This window comes from Passer domesticus, chromosome 25, assembly GCF_036417665.1.
Source record: "Passer domesticus isolate bPasDom1 chromosome 25, bPasDom1.hap1, whole genome shotgun sequence".
In the NCBI taxonomy this organism is placed as follows: domain Eukaryota; kingdom Metazoa; phylum Chordata; class Aves; order Passeriformes; family Passeridae; genus Passer; species Passer domesticus.
Window position 1 is genome coordinate 5,489,443 of NC_087498.1, and position 17,536 is coordinate 5,506,978.

The window sequence follows — 17,536 nt, forward strand, 5'->3', positions numbered from 1 at the left end:
GCTCACACAGTGAGAGCACTCTGCACGCAGTGCGGGTGCTGCCTCGGAGGGAATTCTGTGCACTGCTCCTGATGAAGGATATTTCCTTTATCCCCAAAAAACTGGATAACCAAATGGATAACCCCAAGCTTTGGTTGGGAGAAACAATAATGCACTGGCCATAACCCCAATTCCGTGTCTCCCTGTGCCCACCAAAACATTCCTGCACAAGGGTGGGAGTAACATTAATGTCTTAATTACAGCTGTTTTTACATGTTTACTTCTTTCCAGCAACGCTTATGTGCGGTGTTCCTCTACCAATGCTTAACCTAATAAAAGCTGATGATGACAATTCTGTGTTTTCTTTGAGGCCTGCCTGGAACTTTAAGTCTTTTCTGCTTTGTTTTTTTTTTTTTTTTAATTTTGGCTGTTCTATTTTAATGCTGCTCTGCCACTCACGGGATTTACCTTCCAAAAGCGAGCAGCCCTGCACGGGGATGTCCATCCTGAGCTGGCTGTTATTTTTAATTTATCACAGTTGGTGTTCCACGTGTGGCACTTAAATACACTTTGACTTTATCCTCTTTCCTTGAGCTGCCCAGGAAAGGATTTTATCTCCTTGCTGTAATGCGCTGAGGGTGTTGCAAAATGTGGAATATGTCCACATATTGTAAGACTCCTTTAAGTCAGGGCATTCTTTGGTGGAAGATCTTTGTACACTTCCAATCCTAATCCATAAAAAATGAGCAGGCAGAAGCATCCCTTAGTCAAGGGCATCCCCCAATAAACTAGCTTTAAGGATGAAGGAAATCAAGGTGCTGATGATGTATTTGGCAAAATACTCAAGGCCGATGTATTCTTCAGCTGAACAGCGATTATTACCCTGCTAAAAATCACACTTTCGGGTCAAACGGGGCCTTCCCTGGGCATGCGTTGAACCCAGCCGGGACTGCGTCATTCGTGTGGGCATTAACTCATCACAACACAGCGGCCGCGCCTGGAAACCGCCCTAACCCTGCAGTCGTGTGTGTAACACCGGCACGGGCAGCTCGGCCCGGGGAACACCAGCGACCCCCGGCTGAACACCGGCCCGAGCTCTCCCCAAGGTGCCACCCCGGCGCTGAGGGGCCCGGCGGGCGGGCGCGGCCATGGCGGCGCCGCGCTGAGGGCGGGCCGGGCGGGGCGGGCCGCGCATGCGCACCCGGCCGCGCGCTGCGTCTCCGCGGCGCCGGGAGGGAGCGGAGCGGCCGCAGCCGCGGCCCCGCTGCGGGCATGGGGCGGCTCTCGGTGCCGCCGCCGCCGCTGATGCTGCCGCTTCTGCCGCTTCTGCTGCCGCCCGTGCTGGTGCTGTGGCAGCTCGGCGGAGCCCAGGCTCAGGGTGAGGCAGCGGCCGCTCGCTCCTTGCGGTGCCGGTGGGGAAGGGGCGCTCGGAGCGGCGGGCGCGGCGCGGAGCCCTCAGGGGACCGCGGCTGGGAGGAGCGGTCGGGATCGGGGTCGGGATCGGGGTCGGGGTCCGGATCGGGGTCGGGGTTGGGATCGTGGCCGTGCCCTGCTCCCCGCTGAGGGTGCTGAGGGAGCCCTCAGGGCCTGCCGGGGGGGCGAGGGGAGCGGGAAGGAAATGGCTCTGGGGCGGTGGTGCAGCCGCGAGGCTTTGGGCGGGTTTGAATCGGAGAATTGCGGCTCTGTTGGGCTGGGGAGGGACCGCGAAGCGCATCTCCTGGGCAGGGACACCTGCCGCTGAACCTCCGCCCAGCCTGGCCCCGGAGATGATTTTAAGCTCCGCTTTATGTCCCTTAGACCCGCTGTCCTTTTTCCGTAAGAAGGGACAATGAGCTCTGTGAGTGGGCTGGCTTGTTTGTTTTTCATGCAGCAAAAGAAATGGGTGTGCGGTGAGTGAAGGCGTGTGTCTAACTACAAAAAAATGGCAAACAGACAAAAATCTGAAAATAGGATCTGGAAGGAAGTGCATTGTCTGGGTAGAGTGACTAAAGAACTGGAGGAAACAATGAGTAGCATGCCCTATATACATGTAGAGCTGGACCCTGCATGCAGCTAAAACCTAAATTAAAAAATTGGACACGACTCAAATATATCCTTAAGAGCTCTTGAATGGTTCTGTCTCCTGTGCTGTTACACCTCAGGGCGTTTCTCTTCTTGCTGCTAAGATGCTGTGTTGTTTTTTCCCTTTTTCCTTCCTCTCCCAGGCTCGTGTCCCAGGCCGGAGCGGCTGCAGTACGCAGAGCTCGACCAGAGCTCCAGGGAAATGCAGGATTTTCCACCTGGGACCAGAGTCTCCTTCACCTGCCGGCCGGGATACATGAGGGTGCCAGGGAAGCCACTGAGCTGGACGTGTGGTGATGACTTGCAGTGGTCACCCAAGGGCGCCTTCTGTACAGGTAATTTCATTTGTTGTGCCCCTTTTTTCCCCACTGATATTTAACAGTTCCAGTTGGTTTGCGAGTGGGAATTAGGGTTTTGCCATATTTTAAAGAAGCTTGGAAAATGCTGGTGTGGGTAAGAGTGATAAGTGCCAAAGATTTTGATTTTGTATGTAACTACAAAAATGTAGATTTTTTTCTTTTCTCTTTTTTCCCCCCTTTCTCCCAGCGAGAAAATGTATTTACCCAGGAGACTTGGAAAATGGTTATTTTGACCCAACAGATCTTACATTTGGTTCAAAATTGACATTTCATTGTAAAGAGGGGTAAGTGTTTTGGTGAACTTAACGATTTTTTTTTTTAATGTTTACACCAGATTTGAAATAAACCCAAATTTTCTGTTCCAGTTCTGACCTGAAATCTGAATTCTACCTGTAGCAAATAATTAAGTCAACAACACTAAGGAGGTTTTTTTTTCCTTTTCTTTGATTATTAGTAATTTTAGGACTTTAATATTAGACAGTATTTCTGAAAATGTTAAGACTGCTACAGTTCCTTAGTGATGTCTTTTTGTTTTGTTTTCAAAGTGAGACTGTCAGCAAAATAAACAAGATTCTCTTCTCATTACAGGAAAATGTTATGTATGTTATGTTCCTGTAATCACAGAACAGCATTACTGATAAGAACCAATTTTTTGGTGCTTGTTGGAGAAATGAGAAATTTAAGTTTCACATCTTCAAATTTTTTACCTGTGTAGGTACAGATTGCGGGGTAAGGGGGAGATTTCCTGTGATATCAAGAATGAAGGTGTTGGCTGGAGTGGAGGTCTGCCTTACTGTGAAAGTGAGTGAATTACTGCTGTGTTTGATTTTCTGTTCAGAGGGGGGTAAGTTCATTTACAAACAGCTCTGCCACCGACTTTCCAGTACAAAAAATGATGGGAAAACAGGGATGGTTTCTTTCTTAACTACTTGGGTTATGCCTGAGGAAATGAAAAATGTCACTTTTGGTGGTAATTATCTCATATTAAAATCATATTATCTCATATTAAGATCAACCTCCTGTTGAAGCTGAGGTTCTGTAGCGTGACTTCGAGTGGCTGTGTCAGATTTCCAGTAAAATGACTGGAAAACCAAGGCTTGCTCTTTGAGATGAACCAGCTAACACAGCAAAACCAATTTGACCAACTTTTGTGCTTTGTTTCCAGGAATTCCTTGTGAGCCACCTCCCAAAATAGCCAACGGGGGCTATGAGGAGAGAGCCAGCTACGTGTACCAGAGCGCGGTGACCTACAGGTGTCAGGATGTCCCCAAGGGCAGTGATCCCTTCTCCCTCGTTGGCTCAGACACGATTTACTGCACGTCTGATGAACACTCAAATGGAGTTTGGAGTGGGCCTCCTCCAGAATGTCGAGGTTGTTGGGATTTTTATTATTTCTTTTTTCAATGTCTGGCCCTTTCCGGGGAAGTGGGGTGGGGAGAATGGACTTTGCCTCTAGGAAAGAAGGAACAAATGCTCTGGTACAAAGTTTGGTACAGTTCCAGAGGAAATTACATCAGCATGGTGGATATTGATGGATTATGACACAGAACATGACTAAAATTTAAGTTAAAGCTTGAAAAATAGCTCTGTGAGGGTTTTGTTGGTAGAAGTGACAAGGTCAAAAGTGAAGGAACTGGGAGACCACAAATCCTGGGGAAAAACTGTGTCAAGGGCAAGGAGGTGGGGGCTGGATTAGGACTTGTAAAAAGCTAAGGAAGAATCCTGTTCCTAAAAACACAGCCACCATGGAAGTGCAGGAATCAATGTTCCTACAAAGCTTCTCCAAAACAACTTGGGGAAATTGACACTGGGGAAAAGGATGTTGTGTTTGGTGCAACGTTTGTGTTAACAGATGTTTCCAAGCTTTGTTTTCGTTTGTTAAGAAATGTTTGTGTTAACAAATGTTTCGTCTCTTTCAGTGGTCAAATGTGAAGATCCCAGAGTTGAAAATGGGAGAAAAATATCTGGATTTGGACTTACCTACAAATACAAGGACTCGGTTGTGTTTGAGTGCAATCAAGGTTATTTCTTGGTTGGAGCAGATGTAATTACCTGTAAAGAAAATAATGCCTGGGATCCTCCAAAACCAACCTGTGAGAAAAGTAAGACTTCCTGTAATATTCCCTTTTCTCTTGTGTGTTGAAAGAGTTTTAGCTAAAATTGAGCATCCTGGTGTTTTGGTGATTTCATGGGTGAAGGCAGGAGAAGAGATGTGGAATGCAGGAGAAAATATTTGATACAGAGAACCAGGAGCATGCACAGTGAGGAAAGCTGTGGTATCCCTCTGGAGGAGTTGAAATCTTTGTGTGTGTTTTTTTTATGCAGCTCTTCAGCTCCTACTTTCTAGAAATGATTCTAGAGCTCAGAGAAATAATGAACCAGTAAGGATTTCTGAGCTGCCATGTCATAGGATTGTATTACCCTAATGAATATCTACAGTGATGTTTAAGTTTTCTAAGGGGAATGTTTGCACTTAAAATTGGGGTAAAGTTAAACTTCTGACATGTGCTGAGCTATTTTTCTTACATGAAGGCAGCTTGTGTTTGTAGAATGAGTTACTGAGTTATGAAATAAGCTTTATTCTCACTAAACTTGTTTTAAATTCCTGTGTTAGTCACTGCAGATGTGTGTCCTGCCCCGAAGATCCCCAACGGGGTCCTGGTTCCAAGCAAGCCTGCCTATACAAAAGGAGAGTCTGTGCAGATCCAGTGCAAAGCTGGCTGCTCCTTCCCTGGTGGCTCTGCAGAGATGACAGTGACCTGTCAAGAACAGAGTTCCTGGGGTGCTTTACAGCCCTGTACCTGTGAGTAAAACTAAAATCAGGACACACTGACAAGTTTTAAACATCTGACGTAGTAATACATTTATTTTTTTTTCTCCCCCCTTTTTTTTCCAGGTGAGCCTGAAGGTTCTGGTTCCACTCCAGTCATAAGTTATGGGAGAGTGATAGCTGGACAGAAACCTTCCTACTTGGTGGGGGATTTCATTACCATTGAATGCTACACGGGGTACACCCTGCACGGGGAGGCTCGGATTCGGTACATTGGAAACAACCAGTGGGAGCCTGCAGTGCCAGCCTGCCAGCTCAGTAAGTGTGCACTGCAAAATCCCCACCAGGATGAAAATGCAGCTGAGTGAACACTCCTTTCATAGTCAGGAGAAATCATTTAATGCAGCTTCCTTCTTTATTTTGATGGGAAAAATAGGGTTTGTTAAAATGAATTAAAATATTCATATTCTAAGTTAAATGATATTATTTAAATGAGTCTGCTTCAAAGATTGTGTTGATAGAAGTACTTGACTTGAAATTGCTCTGTGAATATTTTTATAATAATGTTTGAGTAAGAAGCACTTATGTTCCTCTTGTGATTCTGATTCCTTCTGTTTTCAGGTGGATATATTATAGCCATCATCTGTGGTAAGTATTTTCTAAAACTTAAAAAAAATACAGTACAAATTACATTTTTTATGTGAGAATCCATTTTTATTCCAGTCACCTGTGACTGCAACAGGGTGATTTTAGAGTTTGGTTAAAGCTGCATGATTCAAAAAAAAAAAAAGATTGCTTAGTTATTATAGCTTAATTCAGTGTGAAATGTGTATTTTCTCATGTGGTGAGGTCACATTTCAAAGGCAATTTCCAACAGCTTGGCCACTTGGATAAATTTCAGAGCTTGGCTTTACTGGGGGTGTGAGTAAATAACTCTGCCAGTGAACAGAAATGTTCAGTCCATCCTCTGTCCTTGCTTTTGTTACCCAGATTTGTACAAACTTGTCAAAAGTAATGCTGGGGCCTTGCCATTCCTGTTGTAGTTTCTGAGCTGGTGGGGTTTTGCCATCTTGGTGGTCACTGGTTCTGAGCTGAACCATCTTGATGAATCAAATATTTAATTTACATGGCTCATTCCATAAATAAGTTGGGTTGTGGGGTTTTTTTGGGGGGATAGAGGTGGGATAGACCTGTAGATGAAAGCAAGGCTATTTCTGCAAAATTTTTGTTGCTTTTTTTGTGAGCTGGAGATGACCTTTATCACTCTAAGGTGCTTTTTTTTCACTTGAATTCTTCCTAAAGTGATTGTGGTAGTTGTGGTGCTCCTGGCAGCCTTCTGGATCTACAAGAAATTCTTCTCACAGAATGGGTGAGTAGGCTTCCTCTTTATTAATACTGCAAATTTCCAAATAACTGAGCCAAAGCTGTGCTGATGTTTAAGTTTCTTGAGCTTTGTGTGCCCTCTCTTTTTCAAATGTCTGATTTTGTGTGAGCTCCTCCCAGCAGCTGATGGAAGCTAAAGCCTAACCATGAATTTAACTTTGGTTTTGGATCTGCTGTTCAGCTAAGCTGCTAATTAACACTTGCACTAATTTCAAAGAAGGAAAAACCCAGTTCTCAAACCTGTGTTTGGCAGTGTCCACTTGCCAAAGAAAGAATTTTGTCCATCTGCTTCAAACATATCAGTTTATCTCCTAAAGCCAGGGGGAGTCTAGGTTGTGTGGGCTTGTGCTGCCAGAAGGTTTTCAGGTTTTTCTTCTCTTCCTGCAGCCCCAGTATTGGTGTCTCTGTGTTAAAGACCTGCAAAATTAACTGTAAAATACTAGATTTGTGCACAAGCAAGTAGTGTTCTATTTTTAATGAGACATGTAGAGGGTTTTAAGCTTTATCTTAAAAACAACTGGGGTTTATGTGGGGTTTTTCATGGAGGGGCAGGAGATTTAAATTCCTCTTTGTGCATTGCATTTTGCTGTGATGTCTGATTTTATTTTCTGGAAAAAAACCTTTTTGTCAGGGAAATATTTTGTAAAATGCAAAACACTGACAGTCCAGAGCGGGTTTGGTGGTACACACAGAATGTCAGGATGAGCATCTCATCAAAGCAGTGCTGTCTTTTTCCAGAATCTGTTGGGATTTATCTGGAGTCCATGAAACAAAGGGAGGGATGCTTTAAAAGAAGCAAACCAGAGGGAATATTCCTGTGGTTCATATTTGTAATGAAGTCCACAGAGGACTTGGGAGAGCCCTGGAGGTGCTTTATATCCAGTGAGGTTTTAGCCTTAAATAGGCAGTGCAGTATCAGTCCAAGGGCCAGAGTGTGCTGCTGAGCAATTTGGTGCTTTTGAGCCCCTGCTTTTATTCAGTACTGGAATATTCTGCAGCCTGGATGGGCCAGAGAAGAGCTCTTGGCACTTGAGGGCAGCACTTGCTGCCTTCACCCGTGGAGGGACTTCTCAGGGTGTGGAAAGCAGGAGGGATCTAAAGCAGCATCATCAAAAATTAAAGACTCTGACATTTCCAGAATATCTGACAGCATGAAAAGCCTTATTGTGCCTAGTGCTTCCCTTCATCTTCCTCTCTGAACATCTGCCTCTTCAAGCTCTTTCTTGTCTGAAAACCCTGATCTGATCTCCTTTTATGAAACCTCCATCTCCTGTTTGGTGTCTGAGTTCCTGATGCAGCTGAGCTGTTGTGCTTCCAGCCCCTGATCCTTGCTGGTTTGTGGCCTCCAATGGCAGCAGATCTTTCCTTGGCCTCTCTCTCTGGCGTGTGGGAAATCCCTGGGATGGGACATTCAATTCGACCTTTCTCCCTTTCTGCTGTTCAGCTCGTACACAGTTGATGAGAGTTGCAAGGAAATTTGTATTTTAAAAACTAATGTCCCAGCTGAGATGGAAGAAACTGCACAAATGAATTAATGAAAAGGTATAACTTTCCACTTCATTTGGACTTTTTGCAATGCAGCTTAAGTGTCTGTTTTATTGTGGTTTGCTTGGAATTTCAGGAGTGTGGAGTCCATCTAGCTGGGAACCTTGGCTTCCTGTAGGGAAGAATATCTTAATTTTTCATTCATTTTGGGAGAACAGGATATAATATATAGAGAATTACCATTTAGCAATGTCAGTAAGAGCTTCCAGTGATTGTAAATCACATTTCTTGGTGTTGTGTTGGAAGAATGAGTAGCATATTGCCTACAATACTCAGAAGAATGTCTGCACCCATCCCAGTGGTGAGTTACTTCTCTTAGCTAATAGTTTAATTCCCTGTAATTAGAAGCTTTGTAATTAGAAGTCCACCTTTGGGGACTAAAACTCTAAAGGTAGTTGTGCATCCTTCAAACAAAACCAGATCACATCTCTCACAATTACTGATTCATCTGCATTTTTGCTTTCTAGAAGAGAATAAATGAAGGGTCTAACAAGATCTTTTGAAACCTTCTTATGAAAAGGTGATTTCTTTTTAACATTCAGAGTTCTGTAGCCCTGAAAAGACTCAAAATCCAGTTGCTTTGAAGCTGCTGTGCTCTCCTGTATTTTAACCTAATGCTCACCCAGTGAGATGCATGTGATGAATGTTGGGGTTCCTCCTGCCCTTGTGTAGGGTCAAATGGGCTCTTCCAAAATCTGGCTCTTCCAGCCTCGTTTGAGCAGAGCACTTTGCAGACAGGACAGCTCAGTTTGACTTTTCCTTGCCACTGTTGTGCTATCCCATCAGAGCTGGAACTACAAATTTATTTTTTTTTTAATCAGCATCTTCTTTTTTTTGTTGCTTTTCTCCACTGCACAAATTCTGAGGAGGTGATGGTTCTCTTATTTCAGCTTAATGCAAAGGTCTTTTCATGTGCATAATCTTGTTTCTATTGACTTGTAAAAGACAGCTGAATTTTCAGTATTTTTGGTGAGTTTTTGTAGGAACATTGAGCTTGGAGTTTATTCCAAAATAATTTATAGATTAAGGAATATCATCTTCACTCTGAAGAAATATGTTTCTAATTAGGATAAGATGTGTTTTCTGGGTTAATTTGGCTTATTTTTGGAGAGAAAAAAATGAATCAGGAGATAGAATAGAATTCTTCATTCCAAACTTACCTTTAGACATGATAAGAGGAATTACTGGTCTGGTGTGTCAAACCACTGGTGATTCTGGATGGTTTCTTTTGGAATGTGGAACTCCTTAGAGCCTTGGAGTAACAGCACTGAGCTTTGGTATGGGGTGGGATTTTGTTCAAGCAAAACTGGAGTTATTCAAGAACTTGGGACCTATATAAGAATGTCATTGTGAATTTTAGTTCTTGTATGTTTAAGTATTGTAAAGTTGCTGTTAGTGGACTGCAGAATCTAAATCCAGACAAACTAATATTTCATTTTTGGTTGGAAAATATATACTAAACAACACACAGTAATTAAAATTAAATCCAGAGTGCACCTGGTGGAGCTGTGGGAGTCCTGTACCTGTTCTGGTGTTAGTTTTTGGTCATACCAGGCATCACTTGGAATGATCCCTTTGGATCAGAGGCTGTGCTGCTCCTTGGGTCATTGCTGCCAGTTCAGGAGCTGAATGAAGCTAAAATCTCCTCAGTCCAGCAGCTGGCAAAGAGAGGCTAAAGAATGACCCAGTTTGTGACTTTACCTGCAGCTTAAATGCCAAAACTAAGGATGTGCTTTCAGTGTAAATGTAAAACCTCTTGCCATGTAAAACCTCTGATTTGCCTTGTTTTTCTGTTTGTAGGAAACGTGAGAGCACTCCCAGTTCTGCCGAATATAAGATGTGTAAAGCATGATGCCCTTTCTGGGGGGAGGGAGGGAGGGAGGGACTCTGCAGTGGGATGGCCCTGGCAGAGCTGCACAAGCACTGAGTGCCCTTGCAGTGAGTGGCTGGCCCTGAGTTCCTTGTGCTGTGTCTTGCTCTGCTGATGAACTGCAGGAGGAGATGCTTGATAGGATAAAAAGTGTGCGTGCCTGTAGCTAACACAGACCCTGCTTTGCCTTCTGGGCCCCTCCTTGTCCTTCTGTGCACCTCAGCTGGGGCAGAGGCAGGACCTGTAGCATGCCAGAGTCTGTGGGAGTGCTGCAATGCCCCTGTCCCAGTGCCAGCTGCTGCTGCCTGCTGCCTGCAGTGCCACCTCTTGGCCTACAGAAGATGTCCAATATTCTGCTCCCTCCTGTAGAGCTCTGCTCACTCAAACCTGGCTGTCCTTCCCATCCCTTTTTGCTGTAAATGGTTCTGTTGTTTCCTTTGTGCTCTGAAATGTCTTGTTGCTCATTCCCTGGAGAGTCTGGTGCCGTTGAAGGCAATGTCTTTTGGAAACTATCACAATTAAGATCTTATATACTCTACCTCTTTGTCTGCCAAAGTTGGTTGCTGTATATATAATGAATTAAAATGTGCCTTGAAATCAGAGTTTTATAGCTTTTCCTTTGCTTCTGAGAAGGAAAAAAGCCATGTATATTTCTGATTCTTTGCTGTAATTTCCCAAAGACTGCAGTGCATTTGTTGGACCTGAAAACTGAAGGATTCTGTAGCAAAGGCATCCCCTGCCTGTTGACAGGAGATCCCTGATTAAAGGAACTGCTGAGAGCTCAGTGGTGGCCGTGTCCTGTCATGGGCACAGTGGAAGTTCCTTAGGCTGCTGGATTTTAGGGAGCCTTGATGTCAGTTCTGGAGATCTTCTGTTGCTTTCCAGGATAGAAACAGGTGCTGTGTGATCCACCTTCCTTGCTTTTTTACTTGAAGTCACATATTCCACATTTCTAACCTCTGGCTGCAGACTGGGATGTTAAATCAAGCTCTGAAAAAGCTGGATTTAGCATCAGATTCCTGTTTAGAAGCAGAAGCTTTTCCCTGTCACTCACTTCTCATGTTAAAGGAGAACCAAATCAGTTGTGGGAGTGCTGGTAGATGTGGTGGTCTCTTGTTTGCTGCTTGTTCAGTAAATGTTTCAGTCCAGATTCTGACTCCAGGAGCTCCCACCACTGTGTTTGCCACTAGTTTAGAATCACTGCTACTTCTAATTCCTCAGCAAACCCCAAATCTTAACTAGAACAAGTTTTAGCTCTATGAATCTCCCTGTCAGCATGCAGGCAGCTTCTGATTTCCACAGGAAGCCCAACTAGCCTCACTTCAGTGCCTGAGGCAGCACTGAGAGTGCTCTGGCTTCTCTGTGGCTGCTTGGCACTGCTCTCCCTGTCATCAACAGATTGCTGCAGTGGCACAGAACTGGTTGGGGCTTTGTAGGGTTTTTTGGGACAGTCCCAGCAGTCGTATTGTTGGAGTTCATAATAGGCTGTGGTTGTTAGAAAGGGGCTTTGGCTCTGCAGAAGGATTGGCTGTTGGTGGCCTGGCTGATAGCTCAGTTGGAGAGTTGTTTGTAAACACTGGGATGTGTGACTGGGACTGAGTGTGGTGCTGGTCAGGAGCTCAGCTTGCTTTGTGTGGCATCTGCAATGTCTGAAATACACTGCAATGTTCTGAATTGGGAAGTGAAATCACTGTAAAAAGTGGCTGTGTTTTTGCTCTTCCTTCTGGATGTAAAGATTAGCGGTGATTTGTAATATTCCAAATAAAAATGTTAAATTATTTAGCAGTAAGTGTTTGTCTTTCATTCATCATTGTGCTGAGCAGCTCTTCTCCCATTGTTATCAGGTGATTTTTCATGTCCCAAATATCAGGTGGAAGCTGCTGAGATTGAAGTTTGCAGTTTGTACACAGAATTACTCAGTGGTAGTGGAGGGGATGGGATTTAATTTGCTGAGCACCTTTTGGGGTTTCCTTTTAGAATTGCAGAGAATTGCCCAGAATCTCCAGAATTTTACAATGTTGACTCCTGAAAAAATTGATGAAAAGCTGATGGAGGAGATTGGGGCTGTTCTGGTGGAACACTTGAGACAAAGCCCAGAGATGTTTTGACCCGAGTGTGACACGTGCAATCCTTAGGGAATACAGCTCTGGTGGGTTTGGGTGACCTGTGAGGGAGAGTGGGTTTAGGAATTGTTTGAGTTTCACACTTGAAATGCACTGAACTGTGTGTGGAGTCAGCTGCCTGATGGAGAGTAGCCTTTCAGAGGGTGGAATAGAAAAGATAACTTCAGATGCTGTATTTCAGTGCAGTTTGAGATACTCAGAGTGAGTTGGTGTGGAAATGATGCCAGGCTGCACAGCTTTACCCTGTGGAGTTTGGGTTTGCAGTGAGCACTGGGGATAAGCAGAGTTTCTAGGAAGGGGATGATCTTAAATCTCCCAACCCAAACCATTCTGGGATTCTGCTCTGTGATTCTGTGAATCTGACTTAAACACTACAGATTAATTTGGCCTAATTGTCATGAGTCCTGTGCTGTTTTTCTAAAACTCAGTGCTGCATGAATTATTTCCTTTTGGAGTCTGGAACTGATAATTAAAGGGATGTGAACTCTGCTAAGGGAAAGCTGCATGGAATAAAAATGAGTTGTTGCCATCTACTGGTGACAGGGCAGTGGGAATAGCAAAACGGGTCCAGAGTTCTGTGGTTTAGGGTTAAATCATGTGAGGTCACTGTGGTTGGTGGATTTTCAGTGTCACACTTAAAATGAGTATAAATTAAACCCTGCCCAAAGCAGGGGTTGGAACTGGATGACTTTAAGGACCCTTCCAAACCAAACCATTCTGATTCTCCAGAACCTGGATACTTCTGAGGGTGGTGAAGATGGAGCTGGGGCTGAAATGAAGAGACTTGCAGCACTTTGGTGTTGTCCAGCAGGGAGTCAGGTGATCTCTCTACCTGAGACAGAGCCCAGGAGCATAGAGCACACAATTTTATTTAGAAGGAAAAAAAAAATCTGTGTAAAGAACAGGTTAAGGCAAACAAACAGCACATGGAGTAGAAGTGGTCAGAAGGTTGGGTGGCTGTGTTGTCACAGCCAGGCCCTGGCTTGCCTGAGTTGAAGAAGCTGAGTTATGTTTGAAGAGATGCTTCTGTCTGTCTGGAAGCATCCCATCCTCCCTTGAAGGGGATGCTGACTGTCCTCCTTGTGTGCAGCCTGTGGGGGGAACTTCAGCTCAGAGAACAGCAAGCCAGTGGTGGTGGGGAGGCCAGGTGGTGTTTGTTTGTGGCTGGGGGGTGAGGGAAGGAAGTTCCCCATTACTGTTGCTTTTCCCCCTACATCATAACCGATTTCAAATGGTGCTAGACAAAAACTGAGACTCTGAACACCAAGAGAAATCGGTCAGCCTGTGTAAGAGACGTTTTCCTGGCTCAGAGAAGGATCCTCTTGGAGATGACAGCTATGCATTCTTTAGAGATGACTACTCAGTGCTCTGATCAAACCTTCATCCACACAGGGATCAGCTTTTCCATGTCTGGGAACACGCTGGGCAGCAGGGAGGGCAGAAAAAAGAGTTCAGCTTCATTCTAGGTTGGGATGCAGGGCTGGAGGAGTGAAATATTGCTGGGAGGTACCAGCAGCAAACTGGAAAATTATTCTAGAAAAGAAGTGGGTTCTGTATGTGCTGAAAAGTCATTCTGCAAAAAGGATTGGGTTCTGAGTGTGCTGGAAAGTGATTCTGAAAAAGGATTGGGTTCTGAGTGTGCTGGAAAGTGATTCTGAAAAAGGATTGGGTTCTGAGTGTGCTGTGTGGCATCTTGTGATGCCCCTGGCAGGGGGTGGAACAGGATAATCTTTAAGGTCCCTTCCAACCCAAGCCAGTCTGGGACTGCTGAAGGCATTTCTGTGCCTGACTGCTGAGGTGAAATTGTTGGGGGGAATTTCTGTGTTTGCAGAGCTGTGCAATGAGAATCCTGTGGTGATGGAGCCCCCAGGCAGAGGGTGAGAATCCTTTTGCTCTGAGGCAGTAAATTCAAAGTTGATCCTAGTTTTTGGGTATCAAACATACTCTGCCTGTCAAGGGACAAGAGATACCACGTTGGTTTTCATGCAACTTGCGGATCACTTTACTCTGGACACTTGAACTCATATCCATTGTTTATTGAGCAGAAGTACACGAGCAGGAGGCTGTGCTGCTGTGGCCCTGCCTTGGGAGGGTGCATACAGTGGTTGGAGAAGTGTCTAGAAATCAGATGATGTTACAAAGTGGATGGCTGGTAAAAAAAAAATAACCTTTGGGAAAGGGGCTGATGTGAGGAGCAGAGGATGTTGTTGAAGTGAGCAGGTGCTTGGTCTCCTCCCACGCTGTAATTCTTGCTCCTAGAACACTGATTTCAAATGGTGCTAGATACAAAGTGGGAAAATCTAAGCCACCATGTGAAACCAGCTTCCAGAGGAAGACACATCTTGTGCATGGCTGCAGGCTGAGGGAGAAAATCCTTCATCTCCACCGTACCTAGAGAAAAATTCATTTATTTAATTGTATTAGACAGCAAGACAGTTACCTTGGGCTTAGCTACTTTAAGGATACACTTCTTTTGTGGCATCTCGTGGATGGTTGAGGCTGGTGTAGGAGAAATGAGATATGTGGTGAGGAAAACCCCCAGCCTGGCAGTGAGTGTTGTTTCCTGCCCTAGCCAGGTGGAATGCACTCAAGTTCTTCCCAGCAAGTGATGATCAAGGTTTTATTTCTTGCTAGTGCAGAGCACGATGCTGATGGGGTGAGTGTGGGAAGTTTGTGTGGCTCAGGAACACTTTTTCCATTTCACTGCAGATGGAACCAGGCTGTAAACCTCATTCTGTCCAAGACAGAGAGTGTTCTGGCTTTCTGTCACTCACTGATCAGAGAGTACAGGACACATCAGGTGCTTTTTGTGACAGGGAAAGGAAATGTGAGTGTCCCGATGGAACTTCCTCTATCAGCAGTCCCTGTGCTTTAAATAAGCAAGGACTTGCAGGTTTTTGTGAGACAACTTTTAAATTCTGCAGGCAGAATGAAACTAAATTGGATTGAAAGAACTTTGAGTGTGGGTCAGAGCAGAAAGGGAGCGTTCACAAATTGAACTGTAAATGGTTCAGTGGAAGTTGTCGAGGAGGGAGAGTGTGAAAATGAGTGGCTGATAGTTCCTGGAACTGCAGCAGGGCTGAGCACTTAACCTGCAGTGTCCACAGCTCAGAGCAGAGGGAGCAGAGGGGGTGTTGAGAAGCCTCTGAACTGCTCCACACATGCATAATTCAGGAGCTATCAACCCTTGGATAAGTGTCTGACCTGTGCTGGAGTAGAGGCCAACGTGAAATGGAACAAAGCACAACTGGAGGCAGCAGTTTCACTTATTGATGCCCTGGGGTTTTGGCAGCTCTGTGTATTCCTGTTGTAACCACATCCAAAAATCTGCTCGGGTGCCTCCATCCTAATGCACACTGCCAGGCAGCAGAGGGAAAGCTCAGAGACAGGAGCTTGTCCTTCCAAGAAAGAGGGGTGGAGGAAGGGGAAATAACTGGACTAGATTTCTTGTCTGGGTATTTACTGTCGTTTCTAAATCCATTATCTGGGGCAACAGGGTGAAAGACGAGTGGAAAGCAGGTTCCCTCCCCAGTGCCTGCCGTGTGGCACAGTTATTTAGGAGGCACCCTCTATTCTCAGGTGAGATTTACTCCTGAAAAGCTGCAGCAGGAGAGGCAGGTACAGAATTACAGAATCACAGCAGCATCTCTGAGAAACAGGCTCACCGTGAGCTGTGCTTTGGGTTTTCCTTGCCTCAGTAGTAAGCATTGCAAAGAAATCTTCATTAGGATTTTGAGACATAGTTGAAGGAAATGTCACTTAGTTTTGTGCTGCTGAAAATGGGAGCTTGTGTCAAAGTATGAGACTCAGAAGGACTGAACACTTCTGCACATCTTCCCCTCTGCAAAGGAGACCAACCTTTCCAGAAATATCATGCAGCAGATGAAGACCAATGGCTCATTTATTATTTATAGTTTTGATAAAACCAGGTTTCACTTCAGCATAATGAAGATGCTGCTGCCCCTCCTCCAGGCTACCTGGAGTTTGTCCTGTTGCCTTCACAAGCTCCCCAGAAGGTGCCAGCCCTCCTTGGCAAGGTGCAGGAGCACATTTGGGAAGGGTACATCTGCCTGTGCTCTCCTTTCCAAGGCTCCCAGTGTGTCTGGGCAGGGGAAAGGAGCAGTGCAGGATGCTGTGATCCATTGGGAACGTGCAGGGCAGGAAAACAGGAGCACAAACAGCATGGTTTGGCTTGGAAGGGACCTTAAAGCCCCCCCAGTGCCACACCTGCCTGGGCAGGGACACCTCCCTCTGCTCCAAGCTGGCCTTGGACACTCCCAGGGTGGGGCAGCCAGAGCTGCTCTGGGAATTCCATCCCAGCCCCTCCCCACCCTCACAGGGAAGAAAATGAAGCAGTGCTGGTCTCAAACGTTTGCTGTGTGGAGAGCAGCAAATACTGTCACCTGTGCCTGGCTCTGGCACAGGGGTCTGGACTTTCCAGTAAATAACAGTAGGGAAAGTACATTATCATCCTGTGGTTTTCCTCCTTTTCAGGTGTTTTAGTGGCAGTGCTGTTCTGTAGCTTCTTTCAGAGGAACAGCTCAAAGCCTTTCATGGACTTCACACTGCTTTATACGTTCCATAGGAGACAAAGACAGAAAGGGAATCCCTGCCTTCCCTGTGAAAGGCAGCTGCCTCTCTACCCTGAGCCCTTCAGCCTGCAGGAACAAGGCATGCCTGGATGTCACAGACCTGATTTTGCACAACCTGCACCTTCTAAAGAAAGGCAGGTCAGGGGTTTTTACAGAAAGAAAAACAGATCTCAGTGTGCATCATGAATTTTTTCCTCCATTTTCACATCACAGGGTGAAACTCATAATTCATCAGGCTCTGGTCTCCCCTGGAGAAAATAATCCCTGTTTTACATGCTGAGAGTCTGAGCTTGATGCATCATCCTCCCAGTGAAGGAATGAATCAGCCCAGGGCCAGGTGCAGGACAAGGGGTGTGACAGTACAAGTGGTGACCTGCAAGGGGAATGGAAATGAGTGAACTTCTAAGGTTTCAAAAAAAGCCTCCTCGGCGTGGGGAGCCTGTAACTGCATCTCTTTGTTGTGCAGGTCTGGTGCTGCGTGGGTCAGCTGTGGACAAATGTGCTCTGACTTGCACTGGGAGCCAGTCCTCTGTGGAACACTTGGTGTGCCAGAGCACCAGCCTGGGTTGAGGGAAGGCAGAGCAGGGGCTGCACTGCTTAGGAAAATTGGTCTTTGTGCCTAGGAGATGGCTCTGGAGAGGCCACTGCTGTTATGGGCAGCAAAAACAGGTACTTCCTTCACGAGTTTAAAGCATAAGGGAGATATTTTTTTCCTTTATTAAGACCACAATAAAAACTCCACGTTACAATCCTGAATTGAACGTAGCCTGTTCCTTCAGTCCTACTCTTGCAGCCTTACAACTGCAGTACAAATGGAGTTAAAAGGCAGACACTGTGTGTCTGAAACCCCCCAA

At 45.4% G+C, this 17,536-nt stretch overlaps 1 protein-coding gene across 5 annotated transcripts; it reads left to right on the top strand.

The window, feature by feature from the left end:
* The first annotated feature begins 1,193 nt into the window (after nt 1-1,193).
* On the top strand, nt 1,194-17,305 carry LOC135286192 (membrane cofactor protein-like). 5 transcript variants are annotated; one of them, XR_010350651.1, is made up of 13 exons: nt 1,195-1,357; nt 2,184-2,375; nt 2,587-2,683; nt 3,115-3,200; nt 3,565-3,771; nt 4,319-4,501; nt 5,014-5,202; nt 5,296-5,487; nt 5,791-5,817; nt 6,472-6,538; nt 7,997-8,094; nt 8,565-8,617; nt 9,898-11,749. XR_010350651.1 is itself a non-coding variant. In XM_064399201.1 (12 exons), exons 1-11 carry the CDS (start codon nt 1,252-1,254, stop codon nt 8,085-8,087), a joined length of 1,437 nt encoding a protein of 478 aa, XP_064255271.1. In that variant the 5' UTR covers nt 1,195-1,251; the 3' UTR covers nt 8,088-8,094; nt 9,898-11,749. The 5 variants fall into 5 exon arrangements, 4 of the variants coding, with proteins under 4 accessions (XP_064255270.1, XP_064255271.1, XP_064255273.1 ...); XM_064399201.1 differs by lacking the exon at nt 8,565-8,617; XM_064399203.1 differs by lacking the exon at nt 7,997-8,094.
* Nucleotides 17,306-17,536: the final 231 nt, after the last annotated feature.